The following is a 15,961-nucleotide window of genomic DNA, read 5'->3' on the forward strand; positions in this document are numbered from 1 at the left end:
AGCATGGAAAAAAGATGGCGTTACCAAAAGTCAGACTACAAGTGACGAATGGTGAATGGACACTGAAAAGCAAACATTTATTCTTCCTGCAACGAGTTATATGAGACTGGCGTTTCCAATATATACAAAGTTTGTCGCGTTGGTCAAAAGCACAAACCTAAACTACATCATGAAGCTAGATGTGAATACTTGGAACGTTTTGTCTATAATAGTTTTAGATGTAAGATGTTGTGTTCGTCACTGCTGATGGTGTTCCCTCCAAAAGGAAAGCAGAGACTCTAATGAATGTCGACAACCCTTAACTAACCTCCTATTCCTGCATCATCAATGAGACTATTCCGTGTTCCACTCTTGCAGAGACAGTGGTTCAACTTATTAACTTTCTTCTATGGACTTTATTTTACGAAGGAAATTTAAAGATGAAGGGTTGATTGCTCTCCATCTTTTTTATGCATCCTGTTGGGCAATACATGCGTTGTGTTTTTGCATGTTTTCACATGCTTATCAAAGGTTAAATCAATTTTACTTCCGCTGAATTGCAAAAGGAGAAGCAATGCATATGGATGAACACATAGTACAAATGTCAGTTGTGATGTGTTTCATTCTTTTTAAATAAAAATTAATGTGGACCCCCCCCCCCCCCCCAAAAAAAAAAAAACACGAGCCTGTATTTCTAGGAGAAGTTTACTTCCTGGACCTCTTGCCATTTTAAATAAAGATCCTTCAGTGAAGCTGCCAGTTTAACATCACCCGAGCAGATACCACGTGGAAGTGTGTACTGCCATGCATTCATGTACACTCCCTACTCGGGAGAGTAAATGAAATACTTGCCGTTAACAAGTCCTGTACTGGTTGAGCTTGTTTATAAGATGCATTTATTTGCATTCAATGGAAGGGCCAAACAAAGGTGTTGACTTCAGGTGAACCAGCCTTATGAAGTTTGTTGTGTTCGTTTGCATGTCAGTTCATCGCTCTGACATAAACATTCTATGACACTTTACTAATCCTAGAGAAGCAGGAATGTTGACCTGAATGAATTTGCGTAATAACAGTAGTACGAAGTCACTGCCAACTTCAAAGTGCCGTTTCAATGCAGTAGAAGTAACAATAAAGCATGCTAGCTGGCTAGCAAGCTAGCTACAGACAAACTTCGTATAAACTTTTAGTCAAGTCCACATATTCTGAGTGAACTAACGGTGTCTCGGCTCTTACCAGGAAGTGGGATTCTGTTGCTGAACTATTCCTTCTTCACGCTGAAAGTTTCTACTTGATGGTTATGGCGTCTGTCTCTGTTTTGACTTTCTCTTTTTTCCAAGGTCGCTCCAAATGGTCGACTGGGTGGGCTTCTCTTCTTGCGTGGCGCTGACTGAGAGCTAAAAAAAAAATTATTTTTAAGACGTGGACGTGTTTTTCAGACCGTCTCTCCGCTAGGCCGCCGATCTCCTGACCCGTTTGCCAGCAATGTAAACAAGCCAGCATTCCCGGAGCGAAGGGGAGGGGTAAGTGCCAAACAGACACTTTTAGTCCTCTGTGGGCTTCCGTACAACTTTAAGTGGCGGTCACGTGCCGGTGGAGGCAGGTCTATTTTTTTTTTATTAATGAGACGGGAGGAAGAACTTGTCAAATAACGCGAGACTCTCGTGACGACTTCCCAACGAGAAATTGAATCAGTTTCAAAACCCTATTGAGATTTTCATAATTATTGATCGCATGGGAAAATTTTCCATTATTGATTTCTTGACCTTGGAAACAGTCGACAAAACATCTTAACTCAAGATGTGCTTTACTTTGTTTTTCCATGGCATTCTGCCGCTTCCCGCTTTGTGACACATTCAATGGAAAACATAGCTGCAACCGAGCTAAATTAAAGTCCCTAATAAATAAGAATGTAAACAAATAAAATAATTATGAAAATTTGAAAAGACATTAAAACCACATCAGCACACATTTAGTAGTTAAAGTAAGACTGCAGCATCGTATCAGTGTCTGCTGAGTTTAAATGGTCATACGTACTTTACTTGAACCACACTGAACACTGGAAGTGATGCTGATAACCTGATCTGGAGGTGGAGATCTTTCTAACGTTGTGGGGCTACCACATGCAGAATACATGTCAAATGACACACATTCATTTGGGAATATTATCAGACTTTATTGATGAACACAGTATCGCAGAATGGCTGGCGTGGACAACAAGAGCAATGGGAATTGATCAGTTTACTTTGCTTTGATACAAGATTCAGTGCTGATTTCAGATTGACAATTCAAACACTGCCGATGCATCGGAAACATATCAGTCTTCTTCTCTCCTCCATTGTTAATAATCAACAAGTTAGGTGGGGTTGTGTTTTTTTTCCCCCTCCAAACTTCAATAGATTTTTTTTTTGTTAACCTCACTGCAAATATGGAAAAGGAAGAGATGCCTGGAGTGTAGGATCCCCCCCCCCCTTTTTTTCCCTTCAACAACAGTTGAAGATTAAAAGAAACGTCTCACAGAAATCTGTCAATTCTGTATGTGAATAATGCTGCGTGGAATTTAATGGCATGAGTTATATTGGGTTTCCGCTACACCCACATTTTCTTTCAATAAGATCAATGCCGCTCAGTGACAGATAGGGATGGTCTTTTGTATTTTCAAATTTCAGGTTTCTGAGGGAATAATTAGATGGATGGATGAAAAGTATAATGCATCAGTCTGCGAGGGGAGCTGCACCCAGAGATCCTTTCGTTCAACACGCATGCCTCCACATCTGTTTGGTAGAAAACTGTTTAGTAATCGTGTTGAATTTTCATTGTTCTAAAAGTGGCTCCCTGCACAGATCTGCTGCTTTAAACCAATAGAAAACTTTTTGTGTTCTTTTTTTTTTGTTGCTGATATTGTTTATTTAACAGCAAGGATGTCCTTTTGATTCATGGATATTTTTTCACATGAAAGAGCATTGTCATCTATTCCTCTCTCTTCCCCTTCAAACTTTTTTTTTTTTCTTTTTTTGCTGCTGCTCAGAGGAAACTGGGATAGAAAAGGGTTTTCCCTCCAGGGGAAATTAAAACGGTTGTATAGCTGGATGCTTAAGACATTTATTTTTCTGTAAATGTGACATTTAACTCTGATGCGTTAAATAGCTCTTATGTCACATCTTTTCTAATAACAATTTAGTAGAATTTTCATGACTTTGGCCACTTTAGTTCATGTATGGCAAGATCTACTGTACAAAAGAGACAAGGGGGGAAAAGGGATCATTTATTGCACAATTATTTGCATGCATTTATCCTTTACAGGGTCACAAGGGGCTGGAACCTCACCTGGTAATATTAAGCTATACCAAACTACAAAATATTAAGCTAAGAAACTACATTTTATAACAAGACCTGCAGTATTCATTCGACAATGCCACACAGGTTCAGGCTTGTTTTCTTCAAGATACCATTTTCATTGCATTTCTAACTGAGGTTTCATTGCTAAATATGCAGACACATTGCACCCAGCGGCTGAAAGCACATTTTAAGCACTTAAAAAGAAAGAAAAAGAAATGTTGCTGTTTTCTCTCATGCCTTTTTTTTTTTTTTTTTCTGTCTGTGTTGTTGATCTGGCTCAGGGGTTAGGCATGACTGCATCGTGCTGGGGAGACAGAAGCTGCAGTCAAAGCTCCGCACACTTCATAGAGACCAGCAGATGGAGGAGAGAGGGAGCTGCGTGCCACCTGAAGGTTTAACAAGAACTGAGAGGTTACGCGCTGCCAGTACAAAGATGACCTGTCAGACAGAGAGAAGCACGGCGGATCAGTGCGCGCGAGCTTCCAGCTGATGCGCCGCGCGAAACGTGCAGAGGAAACGCGCAAAAGAGAAAAGGATTACGCGCGAAATAACCGTCTCCCTCCTCGTAGTGGAAGTGGAGCAGTCTTTAACAATTTCTAGGCTAATTATTGTTGTTGTTTTTGTCTTCAAAGTGCGATCGCAGCATTTTCAAGGTTATTTAGATGTGAGCCGACGCGTGAGAAATAGAGAATAACGCAGAAATGGAGGATTTATGGCGGAGTGGAGCGCGCAAAGGAGCCGCTGGAGAGATAGACCGCGCCAATGTGAAGGACAAAACTGACCAAACGGACTATAGATCACTCCGTGAACTCTCAGCGGCTGTTTATACACGTTTGTGTTGTGCTTTCGTGCGTCCTGCGTGTGCGCAAATGTGTTTTAGTGCGTCTTGCGTGTGCGCAAATGTGTTTATGCGTATTCCCTCTCTTGGCAAACGCTCTGCCCACCTGCGCTACATCAACCAGCGGGACAGGAGTCAGTTACACGCACGCAGACGCACGCACACACACGCAAACACACTGTTTAGCTCTATCTCCATCACGTCTTCACCCCTCTGACGCGCGTACCTGCAGCAGCGGGTCCGTGTCCGTGTTTGTGTGCGCCCTGCTGCGCGTGTACTCGTGTTTGCGTGGTGGATGGTGCGTGAGCGTGAGCTGAGGTTAAGTAGGGGGCCTCGCGTTGAGGGGAGGGAAGTGAGGCGGAACTGGCAGAGCATCACACACTCAAGCAGCGACGAAAGGCCTGGCCTGCATGCGCGCCTCGGTCATCGTTGTGTGTGTGCGAGACGTGCATGACCATGTGCGCGCGTGGCTGCAGGGACACGCTCACCAGGAGTTCACCGATCACTCGGTCGATAGATTTGTCTTTACGCACAGATTCATCTGCGATCGTGCGTAAAGCCTGACGGCTGTAACTGTGAAATGAAACTGGAGCATCATGGCTGTTCTGATGTTTCAGTTTTACATGAACCAAATAGGTCTCAATCTCAAGTGGAACAACTCTCCACTGCCAACCTGACATGCTTTGCGCCTGAATCCTTTGACGCACAAGGACGGAGCTGCTCCGTGTGACCTTGAACGCCTCCAACTCTGTTGAGCATCATTTTCTCCCCTTGTGAGTTTTCTTCTTTTCTTTGTTGATGCATTTAAGAGTGAAAATAGCTCAGCCAGCTGTCTGAGAATGGATTTGTGGAGCCACAAGTATCAGAATCACAGAGAACATGCAGAACTATCGGCCTTGGTTCTGTTGTTGGGCAACAGGAGGAGAGAACAGAGGCGACGTCAGACACCCTCCTTTCTCACCTGCTCAGGTATCTGCGCCGTTGACATCAATGCACCTTGGGTTGGCTTCCGATTCACCTCAAAGCCACATGAATGCAAGTTAGTTACAAGAGCGCATTATTTATATGCAAGTTTTTCATCCATCCTCTATATTTTTTTGAAAAGTTAGATGCAACAAGATGATGCAATCCCTCTGGCAAAGATGGCGTCTGATCCGGCCTTCCCGATATACAAACACCAATCAGATGCATTCCAGTCACCAGCAGCCAGGCAACAAACCCCCCCGAACTTCTTGTCAACACAGGACCGAGACATTGTCCAGAGTTTCCATCCTGCAGCTCCAACCCGAGCAGAGCAGGCGGGGTTTGTTTTGTGTGTTTCTGTGGCGTCGACCCACCCACCATCCTCCCCACAGCGCGCCGCTCAGGCATCCCAGCGGCTGAGGTTTCCTCTTGGAGCGACTGAAGTGTTTGCATGTTTCCCACATGGATGGAATTCAACAGCAGGCTGTTTACTAGTCCCTGGTGTGGCTTCGGTCTTATCTCTCGCTCCCCGTTCCAGAGCACGCTTCCATTATCCGCCGCACATATACCCAGCATTCATAGCAAGTAATGGGACACTGCACTGCCAGATTAAAAACACAAAATGAAACATACTAACATGTTTATGATGGCTTGTTAATCTTAATCTTAATATCATGTTGCAGTTTAGTTTTCTGGCCACAAATGTGTTTTTACATCAATTTTAGGGTGAGTGAAATAGAGCTAAAAATGATTGCTGTATAATTGGCATTGGTAAATATTCAATTGGAGCATTTTCCCATGCACCGTGTTTCTATTTGGGCATCAGGGACGTCATTTTCATAGACTTTATTTTGCAGCTGACAACAAATCATACAAAGAATCAAAGGAAATAATAATACACAGCTCAAGGAAACTGTTAACAAGATGAGGCGCATGCAAAATGAGAATCTCTTCTTTATCTGCTTTTGGGGGGGGGGGGTCCCCCCTCCCCACCCCCACTTTCTTCCCTCGGTGCAGCCAGATGGCAAAGCTCCAGCTCCGCAGTCCTCTTCATACACTCATCATATTTGATGGGCATCCTGCTGTCGAGTTTCAAGGAGGCCATGTGTTTTTTACAAAATGACACTTTTGACAAAAGAAAACTTCTACTTAGCAAGGTGATCCTCGGGTGGGGGTGGGGGGGGGGGTCTCAGCGTGTTTGTGTACAAGTGTGTGTATAGAGCGGAAAGAAGATTGTGGGAATGTATATATTGTGGTTGCATGGGAGGGTGGGGGTTGGGAAAGAGTGTGTGTGTGTGTGTGTGTGTACCAGTAGCATCCATATCATCCATGTTTCACATTGTTTCCATGACGGATGCTTCCTGACTTTTAATCACATCTTGTGCATTTCTTTTCTGTGAGTTTTTCTTTTTCTTTTTTTTACTATGTTACAACACGTTTTATTATTATCACTTCTTGTGCATTTACCATTCCAGTACAGAAAGGTGTTTTTTCTTTTTTTCACATTGGTATCATAAATATCATACATTGTGGGGTCTCCTCCGATGATGGGTTCAAACGTTGTAAAAACACTCATCTGTTGTACATTAGCAACTCCAACAGGGTTTTATGTTGCTTAGTGTGCTTATTTGTTCTCAGTATGCTATCATCTTATCCTAATAATGTCTTTGTCTTCAATGGTGAGGAATTCCCATCAAAGTTTTCCCCTTCTGTTAATACTTTAGGGAATTTTCAAACGTCGGGATGTATGGCTGTAATGCCCCAAGATTTGTTCTCCCTGAAAGAAATGATAGAGTAAGAATATATTAACTACAGAGCAACCTGGCTTTAAGGGGTCTGCATTTACTCTTACTTCATTTTAGGTTTACCAATATGTTATGCATAAATATATACTTTATTATATATCAATATGTGCTTTGCAGCATTCCTTTGTTTGAAATTTTAAAGCCATGTTCATGCATTAAAAAGCAAATTCATATTTTTGACTGCAGGGTTTAGATGCAAATCCATGGGGCATTACATTGCAAACCATAAACATTGTAAAAGAGGAAATAGAAATTAAAAATGGAAGTAAAAAAAATGAGGACGTTTAGCTGGTCATTAATAACTGAATGCGTTCTCGTTCGTTGATGTGATAAACAAAAACAAAAATTGTATTCAAGATAGAACACAAAAAGAATGGCAAGTGTAATGAGAAAACCCATTTAAAACAAAGTATTTTTTATTCACACAAATTGAATAAGATATATAACAACCGTTTGGTCCATAAATATTTAAGGGGGGAATAGTTTCTATACACCATCTTTATCAAGAAACAGGGAAACATGGACAATCTTGATAGAACACTTACTGTACTCAACTATTAACACGAAGATCAATATATAAGGTTCTTGGATTACCCAACTATATCTGAAAGAGTGCATAAATGCTTTCTATGACATCGCTGCCCCCCCCCCCCCCCCTTTTTTTTTTTAACAGGATACACCATTAAAAAAGATCTTCGGAAATAAAGATGCAAAACAGTACAAAACTAGCGAGGCGTCAAAAAGGATGTGAATCAGTTAACAAAGAACACATATATCCTGAATTTCACAAACCTTCTCCCAAGTTATAGCATAAGGCACATAGTAGAACTGAGTTAGGCATCTACTCCATTAAGTAGATTTCGAGTGTCACGTTATTCTACGATTAGAACAAATGGTGAACGCTCACATTGAAATGTGACAACTCCATTGAAGATTTGCTCTGTCTTTCTTTTTCTGTCTATCCTCCCAGCCAGAAGAAACATGTTTTTGGTCTGTTCAGTGGCAAGCGGCATTAAAGAAAGCATAAATGGCCAAAATAGAGAACACATGGATGATGATTTCCCACTGGCTGCCTCGTAAGCCTCCACCTATCTGAGGTCATTTGATGTTCTTTGTCAGCTCTACAAATCTATTCTGCAACATCGCAACCATCTAATAGGCCTTTTCTGTTTTTAAAATCGCATCGTTACCCTGAGCAACATGATAAAAACAATAATGCACTTTTCACTGGGCAATATATTGTCACTGTGCAATTGAGTTTAGCTGCGGATCTACGGATATGTTTGCTAGGATTTCGCCATTTGAGCCGAGGTTCATCGATGAGGCCAATGAATCTGAGAAAGTGCTCCGTTGTGAAAACAGTCGATTACGACTGCTCTCCGATCCAAATTTCTCTCGCCGAGTTCTAATTATTATTTGACTACATGACGTGTTGGACAGTCACCGCTGCACAGATGGCAAGATTTCATCCTCGTCCGTGTCGCAGTAGAGTTGTGAACGTGTGTTTCCGTGACTACCTGCCACGCTGCAATGATTAGATAATCGTGTTGTAATTTAGAGGTTTTAGCTCTGTGAAATAGTTCTGGGTCTGATTCCATCCAACTCAGTCTCAAAGACTGACACATTCGGAAATAATTGAAGTCTGTTTTTCTGGGGTTATCCGTATACAGAACATTCTACAAGTTTATTTCCCAAATTATTCCGAAAAAGAAATGTTTAAATTGGATAGTGTGAATACAGTGCATACATATACAGGTTTCTGAGGGCAAAATATTCAAATTACTTGTATTTTATTTTTTACCAATTAACCATAAATTAAGTACTTATTTTATCAGAAGTCAATACAAATGTACAAATAAAGTCAAATCAATTCGAAAAACAAATTTGCTTTCCACTTGGTGGTTTTTTTTTTTTTTTTCAATGATTTATGGAATCCATGACAAATTTCTAATGCATTTTACTTCAAAAACGTCCAATTCAAAACTCAATCTGTGTCCTTTAATTCAGCTAACACAGGGCTGCGATGCGGGTTCAGATGCTACACATTAAAATGATTTCCTCGTGTTTTAATGTGGTCGTTGCCGTTCTTGCTCTTGTTGTTCTTGTTTGTGTACACAGTACAGCACTTTCTGATCCAAGGAGCTGTCTCTGGTAGATTAAAAAAAAAAAAAAAAAAAAAAATGTAACTTGAAGCAAATAAAAGAAAAAAAAAGAAAAAATTCAGTCTTCTAGAGATAGCCGGTTAGAAAAGGTTTGTCAAAGTAGTTTGCGAAGGACTCCCCGAATCATGGCTGTCCAAACTAGAGGTGACGGAGGTCACTACAGTGATAGAGGGGTTTGTCAGGTCTGTTAGTGTGGCCGTGCTGGAGGGGGGGGTCAGGGCCCCACTGTCAGACGAGGGTGGGGGGAGTGAGGTGCCATCAGCCTTATCAACACCTCCATTCTCCTGTCGCAAAACGTTCCTTCTGAATTTGGCTCTTGCGTTTTGGAACCAAACCTGCAAACCAATCCCAGTGTGGCTTTTACTTTTTTGTTTTTAAGATTACTTTTAAAAGACGTTATCAACTCATTTGTACAGTATAGATTACATAGTGACCATAGCTCTTACTGAATCTAGTTCCCCTTGCCTCGTGCAAAAAAAAAACTTTATATGGCATTTTTCACACATTAATTTGCGCTTATGGGGCAGATAACATTGAAACAAGTTAGCTCTTAAAACACTGAATGTAAGAATGTGGATTTTAAGAGCAAATCAAAACAAATACTCTTATCCTTTTAATTGGTTTTAGCTGTAAGAGTTAATTGCACCCTTTTACTATACTGCAGATAAAAATAAATGCACTCTCATTATTTATGATCAGCTACAGTTTGACACTCTATGCTGAAGACGATTTTTCCCTCCTTTCTTTACCAATAATTAACATTTAAGAATCTATCAAACGTCAGATCAGAACCCCTGGGATGTACATCTAATGATTAAATGGACCAAACCAACAAAACCAAAGAGATGACTTCAATGATAACATAGGTGTGAAATGAGAGGGGGGGGCAGTGGGGAGGGGGGTGCAGACGCAGGCATGGAGTGATCGGATCAGTAAAAGGAATGACTCTCTGCTTACCTGTAGAACTCTTTTAGTGAGGCCCGTTTTCTGGGCCAGCTGCTTTAAGTCCTTGGCATCTGGGTTGTGGTTGATGGCAAAGTAGGATTTCATTGTTCGCAGCTGATGGTGCTTGAAGGAGGTCCGCATGCGCTTGGTCTTCTGCGTCGGAGCGTAGGACTGCTCCCGGTCCAGGTGATCGGTGTCGTTCTCATTGCAGCCTGTGAGGGCAGAGAGCAGAGCACCGGGGGGCCGGCTTAGAGACAACAGGATGCAAATTCTAAAAGCTATCCGTCGGGTCGGAATGCATTTTCACTGCTCCGAGTTGTTTTCTTGAAGCAGGCTCTAAAGCAGATCCCAGCTTTTATCCAGCTAATGCCATTCAAAACAGGAAACTGCATGAATGTCATTATTTGCAGCTGTCACTCATTTTCAGCCCAATATTTACTTGAACGTTGGATTGGGGAGGTAGAAAACACACAATTATGGGCTAGAATGAAATGATCAGGCATTTCTGGAAATGTGACACCTTTGCACTAAAACACTTTTCAATCATGATAAATAAATAAAGTCTGATATATTTATACCATAGATTTAGAGAGTAAATAAGCATTGGTGAAGAAACACAATGACAAAATGTAAACTGATTTTAAACTCTTTATAATGTGTATATTGTAATGCATTGGAAGTGATTGTCATGGTTTAGATAGAATCTATTATTAGACTTTAAAAAGAGCTAAATTATCGATTTTACTGACAAACTGGGGCCGAGTTGAATAAACCTAATGGGCCTCGTTTGTTTAATTGTTTAATTGTTTGTTTAATTCTGTATGTTCAAAGTGGTGAAATATGGAAATAGGTCCAATTAATGAAATACATATTAGGCTAAACTGTTATGGGGGGGAAAAGTCTCAACAATTAATTTCATTATAATTTAGTTTCACAAATGAGATTTTTTAAATAATTGCACTTTGATCCGAGACAATTTTTCAAGGGACAAATAAATAAATACTGACAAGATAAATGAGCACGTGATTTGGTTTTGATTTCTAGCACATGTGTAAGAACTCGTATTTTTTCTTTGCTGCAAGACAAGAGCAGACCGAGCCCTGAACCATATAGTGGGCTGTATTGATTCTTGAGTTCTTCTTGAAACGCTGACCCGTTGTTTTTCTCAGTGGCTGATGAAATATTGAATAAAGGTCGGACTACAGTTCATCTTAAGGATGTGGTGCAAACACTTTAAAAAAAACAAAAAACTATTGGTTTAAATTAGAAATAGTTTTAAATGATGCAGTCATTCTGCAACATTATGCTACATGTTTAAGGGCTCAATTCATGTTAAACTGTTTATTCATGCATTGAAACACACCATTAATGCATTAATATTGCAGTCATAGGCATCCTTACTCCTCTGTTGGAGCTTTCACTGAACTGTGTTTCACTTGATATTACCCACTAGGGGTCTCTATAGCCAAGCAAGAGCAAACTTCCCAATGTGGCGTGGAATCCTCACAGACCCACACCTTTCCCTGGTGAGATCCAACATGAATGTGCTCGCTGGAGCTGAAAGAATACCCCAGACTCATTCTATTTGTCATGAATACAGTTTTCCTGATCCTTAGAACAATATATAAACCCAAGCAGAATGAGATTACAACAACAGAAAGGGATAGTCATTGGATTTGTGATATTTTAGGATAAAACACGCGAGTTGTTTGATAAAGGAAAATGTTTCGAGACAACATCGTCCAGTTGCCTAATAAAAATTAATTTACATTTTATTTTCAGTCATTTTTATTATTATTATGTTAGTTTATGGGGGCACGTTTGAATATTGTAATCATGGATTAAAACATGTCACATTTAAAAAAAAAATTTTTTTAACACACACAGTGGAGAATTAAATAATCCAGAAAGGCATTGTGGCATTAATGTGCAAATATCATGGATGAACTTCTATTCTACTAAATTCTATTTTAATTAAAAGTGACGGTCTGTGGTGCTACGGCTTACCGCTTAGTCATGAGTTCACAAAGCAATCATCTCAATTGATTTCTGTCATTTTTGTGGAGACTTTCTTTCGCGTAATTTCTTTTTTTTTACGTGTTTTGGAATCATGACAATATTTTAGCGCGCCATTACAGAAGAGAACGCCAGCGTTTTTTGTTGTTGTTTATTTTGGGGTTTTATTCTCTTTTTTTAACGGAAAGGTCTTCTTAAGAATAGTAGCGTTTGTCCTGGAATCCCGTTTTCAGACAACAAACCCAAGCCCATTCAACCGAAGCTCTGGCTGCCCTGTTTTACGCGCTGCGCCCCATGCAGCCTCTCCCTGCAGCAGGCCTCTCAGCACGGCGCTGCTGAGCTCTGCTGACCGCCGCACAGGGCGAGGGGGGGGGGGGGGGGCGGGATTCCAACGTCACCTTCAATTAACGAAGAACAATTATCGCGCAGATTACCCTTATTCTTCCCCATTCACGAGGAACGGGGGGGAACTTGCGCACAATGACAAACTTTCTCAACCGCACACTAATGCGCAGAAAGCGACAACTAAATGGGGTCGCTGCAGGGGGGGGGGGGGGGGGGGTAATAACATTCAGCGATTCAACGAGATGTTGGATAAAAACCAACATTTAAATGAAGCGTAAAGTTCTCGGGTTAGTTTGTTTTTAACAGTTTTTCTGACTTCCAAAGTCACGCTTGGCCATTTTACGCATCAATCCTTCACACATTCTTCACATGTATTTGGACCGAACTTGATCTTAATTGTAAAAGTCGATGACCAAGTTGAGAACGAGGTCAGATTTCGATCATTCATGCAACATTAAAAACACGAAATCGGCGCGTTCAAGGCGCGTGGACGATCAATTAGAACACGACTGCGGGGGCTGCTATTTACAGGACAGATGTGTTCATTTCAGACATGCCTGTTATCCAGCTGTTACAGCCGCGGCACGCAGGAGGAACGGGGAATACTGAAAACGACGATTGGAATGGAAATGGAATATTTGTCCGCATGCGCGCATTCAATAACGCAAAATTACATAAAGACGACAAAGACGTTAATGACGAGTAGCCTACATTAACCACAATGCAGCAGAAGGTTCCAAAACAACATTTGGGTAAAATATTTTTGGTGCGTAAAAGTTGTTGCTGTTGTTGGGGTTTGTTGTGGCAAACAGGCCTAAATAATAGGACGCCGCTTTGTTTTGCACTAAAGAGAATAATTAAAAAAAAAAAAAAAAACACTTTGAGGAATGACGTCTTGCGTGCGTGCGTGTCGCCGGCTCACCTGTGTTGTAGCTGGGTATATCTATCCCCATGGCCGGGCTCTTCCTCTTGCGCGGCCTTCCCTTCTGCGCGGTGCCCGTGCCGGTGCCGGTGCCGGTGCCGTTGAAGTAGGGCAGGGACAGCCCGCCGCCCTTGGCCGCCAGCTCGGCGAAGTTGAGCTGCGGGTGATAGTCCGGTCCCTGGAGCAGCGTCTCGAAGTGGAGCCGGCAGTACACCAGGCTGTCCTTCATGCCGAAGTGGTCGCCCGTGCTCAGGGTCTTGTTGCAGGTGGTGCACGTGAAGCAGCTCAGGTGATACACGGAGTCGCGCGCGCGCATCACCATCTCAGACGCAGATATCCCGAGGTGGCAACGCGCGCACCTCTGCACGGAGAACCTTCTGGAACAGAGAGATCGTCAGGACTCCTCGTTCATATGGAGGTGAAGCAAATAATTAGACTCCATCCCAGATGAGTAAATGAAAACAGGCTTCTTGTTGTTGTTGTTGTTGTTTTTAATATCTGACATGTTGATTTCTATCCGCGGTTATTTTGCCCTTTAGATACTCCACGGACATTAAACGGGAATTCCACGCGCGAACAAAAGACGGAGCCGTAACATTTGGGATTTAACCGCATTCTGTTGTCCTGAATGCAGAACAATGAATCTTTTGTTTCGTTATTTTCAACACTGCTCACGATGACAGCAAGTATTTTTTACAAATCTGTGAGAAAAAATAAAAAATGAACCGCTTTGTGTGTCCGACAGGGCAACACACACACACACACACACACACACACACACACACATTCTACAGCAAATAAATACAGACCGGGTTAAAGCTTGAGGGAAAAAAATAGAAAAACGATTCATTTATAACCGACAAATAAAATCACAACATCGAATCATAATTGTATTTACAGCTGACACCATGACCCCCCCCCCGACCCCCCGGGACCCTGCAGTCATTTTATTCAAGCATAACTCCACACCAGCCGCAGCCTGTTGAATCAGGCCCAACAATGGCTGCACAAATGTGTGTGTTATTTCTTGTTCACGATTGTTCCTTCTAAAATGCATGTTTCTATCAAATCAATAACTTTGTTTGCAGAGGTTAGGGGGGGGGGGGGGGGGTGTCAAAGCCTAAATGTCGGATTAAAAAGCTAAAACGACAGATTTGATTATTATTATTAACGTTATTTTTCTTACCTGTAGTAATCCTCCTTGCAATAGATACTTCCATCCTTGGCAAAACAAGTTAGCTCCGACTCCAGCGCGAGTTTACATTCACAGCATTTGAGGCAGCGCAGATGCCACTGCTTGTCCACGGCCAGGAGGTAGTATCGATCCGAAATCTTCCCCCCGCAGCCGGCACACAGAGCGGGCTTCTCCGGGCTCATGGAAGGCATGGTCTGAGTCAGGGGGGGGCGAGAGAAGAGGAGAAGCTCATGGCGCGGCTGCTTATGGAGAAGCCGGTGGACATTTTTTACGCATTACGCACGAAATGCATTACGTGGAAAGAGAAACGAACATTTTCTGTCAACCCGCTGAGGAATAATTTTAACACTTTTTTTTAACTCTGAGTAAAATAACACGACTCTGAATGGAGATTACGATGGAGGAGAATTTAAAACAATTATAGTTGTAAAGGTAAAAGGTGCTGTTGTTTAAATCCACTGACAAGAAATCAAATTTACTGGAACAGTTGGGACAAGAAATATATATAGAAAATATGAATGAGAAAATAAAGATTAGTTTCCAGTTAAAGTACAGAAACGTATTATTATTATTAATAATAATAATATTAAAATTAATAAATCTTGGCATATTTAATAGTTACTTTATTTATTTATTTTTTGGGGGGGGGCTGCATTTCAGGACGACTGCCGTAAGTGGCAGCCCCTTTAATGCATTTGCTTGGCAACTATTGAAATAACGGGAATCGTAAACGATCATTTTCCCAGAGATAATTAATTTGGGACAATTTTTTTTTTTTTTTCCACAACACAAAGAAGCTGCTGTCAAACCCTCCTCGCTGCCCCCCCCCCCCCCCCCCCCCATTTATCAGAGACGCGGCTGTAAATCTCCTCTCGCATTAACGGGGCCCCGCAATAACGTCGTTACGCGCGGCGAGGACGCCCGGTTACGTTAGGCCGGTCTTACCGATTCTCTGCCGTTGAGCTGCATGCCCTTCGCCAGGCGCGACTCCGTTTTCGACCTTCTCTCCATTTCCTCCATGATCCCTTGGATGTGATCCCCGGAGATCCCGTGGAAAAGCATGGCTCCCGGTCCCGGACGCAACGCGCAACTGCCTGCCTCTGTCTTACAGCCCACAACTTCCATATACTGTAGCGCAGCGCCGAGCCCCGCGCTCTCAGCGCATCCGAACGGGCTCTGGGGCTCTGGAGGAGGCACAGAGAACAACACAAGCCCGGAGATTCAGGTCTCCTCCTCGCCAGAATGCAAAATGCAACTGCAAGAAAAGGTAGAGGGGGGGGGGGGTGGGGGGGCTACAGCATGGGTGGGACAGTAAGGGGTGGTGTGGAAGCAGCTTTTCCCCTTCTTCCCCGGGATGCCTCTCCTCCAGGAAAAAAAAAATGTATAGTCCAAATGATGCGACAACCCGGTGTGGAAGTGGGGAGGGGGGAGAGGGGGGGAGGGGGGGCTACAGTG

General features: G+C 42.3%; 2 protein-coding genes across 3 annotated transcripts in view; both read right to left on the minus strand.

The window, feature by feature from the left end:
* Positions 1 to 1,361, minus strand: part of nek7 (NIMA-related kinase 7) — a 43,598-nt gene extending 42,237 nt beyond the window's left edge. The window contains exon 1 of the mRNA XM_068743159.1: positions 1,213 to 1,361. The gene's annotated coding sequence lies outside the window, so the exon portion shown is untranslated. The remainder of the gene's footprint in view (positions 1 to 1,212) is intronic.
* A 5,475-nt stretch (positions 1,362 to 6,836) lies between these two features.
* lhx9 (LIM homeobox 9) lies at positions 6,837 to 15,631 on the minus strand. 2 transcript variants are annotated; one of them, XM_068743240.1, is made up of 5 exons: positions 15,452 to 15,631; positions 14,498 to 14,700; positions 13,312 to 13,688; positions 10,041 to 10,240; positions 6,837 to 6,893 (listed from the first exon to the last, which is right to left on the minus strand). In XM_068743240.1, exons 1-5 carry the CDS (start codon positions 15,629 to 15,631, stop codon positions 6,837 to 6,839), a joined length of 1,017 nt encoding a protein of 338 aa, XP_068599341.1. The 2 variants fall into 2 exon arrangements, with proteins under 2 accessions (XP_068599341.1, XP_068599340.1); XM_068743239.1 differs by lacking the exon at positions 6,837 to 6,893 and adding an exon at positions 9,164 to 9,418.
* Positions 15,632 to 15,961: the final 330 nt, after the last annotated feature.

This window comes from Brachionichthys hirsutus, chromosome 9, assembly GCF_040956055.1.
Source record: "Brachionichthys hirsutus isolate HB-005 chromosome 9, CSIRO-AGI_Bhir_v1, whole genome shotgun sequence".
NCBI lineage: Eukaryota > Metazoa > Chordata > Actinopteri > Lophiiformes > Brachionichthyidae > Brachionichthys > Brachionichthys hirsutus.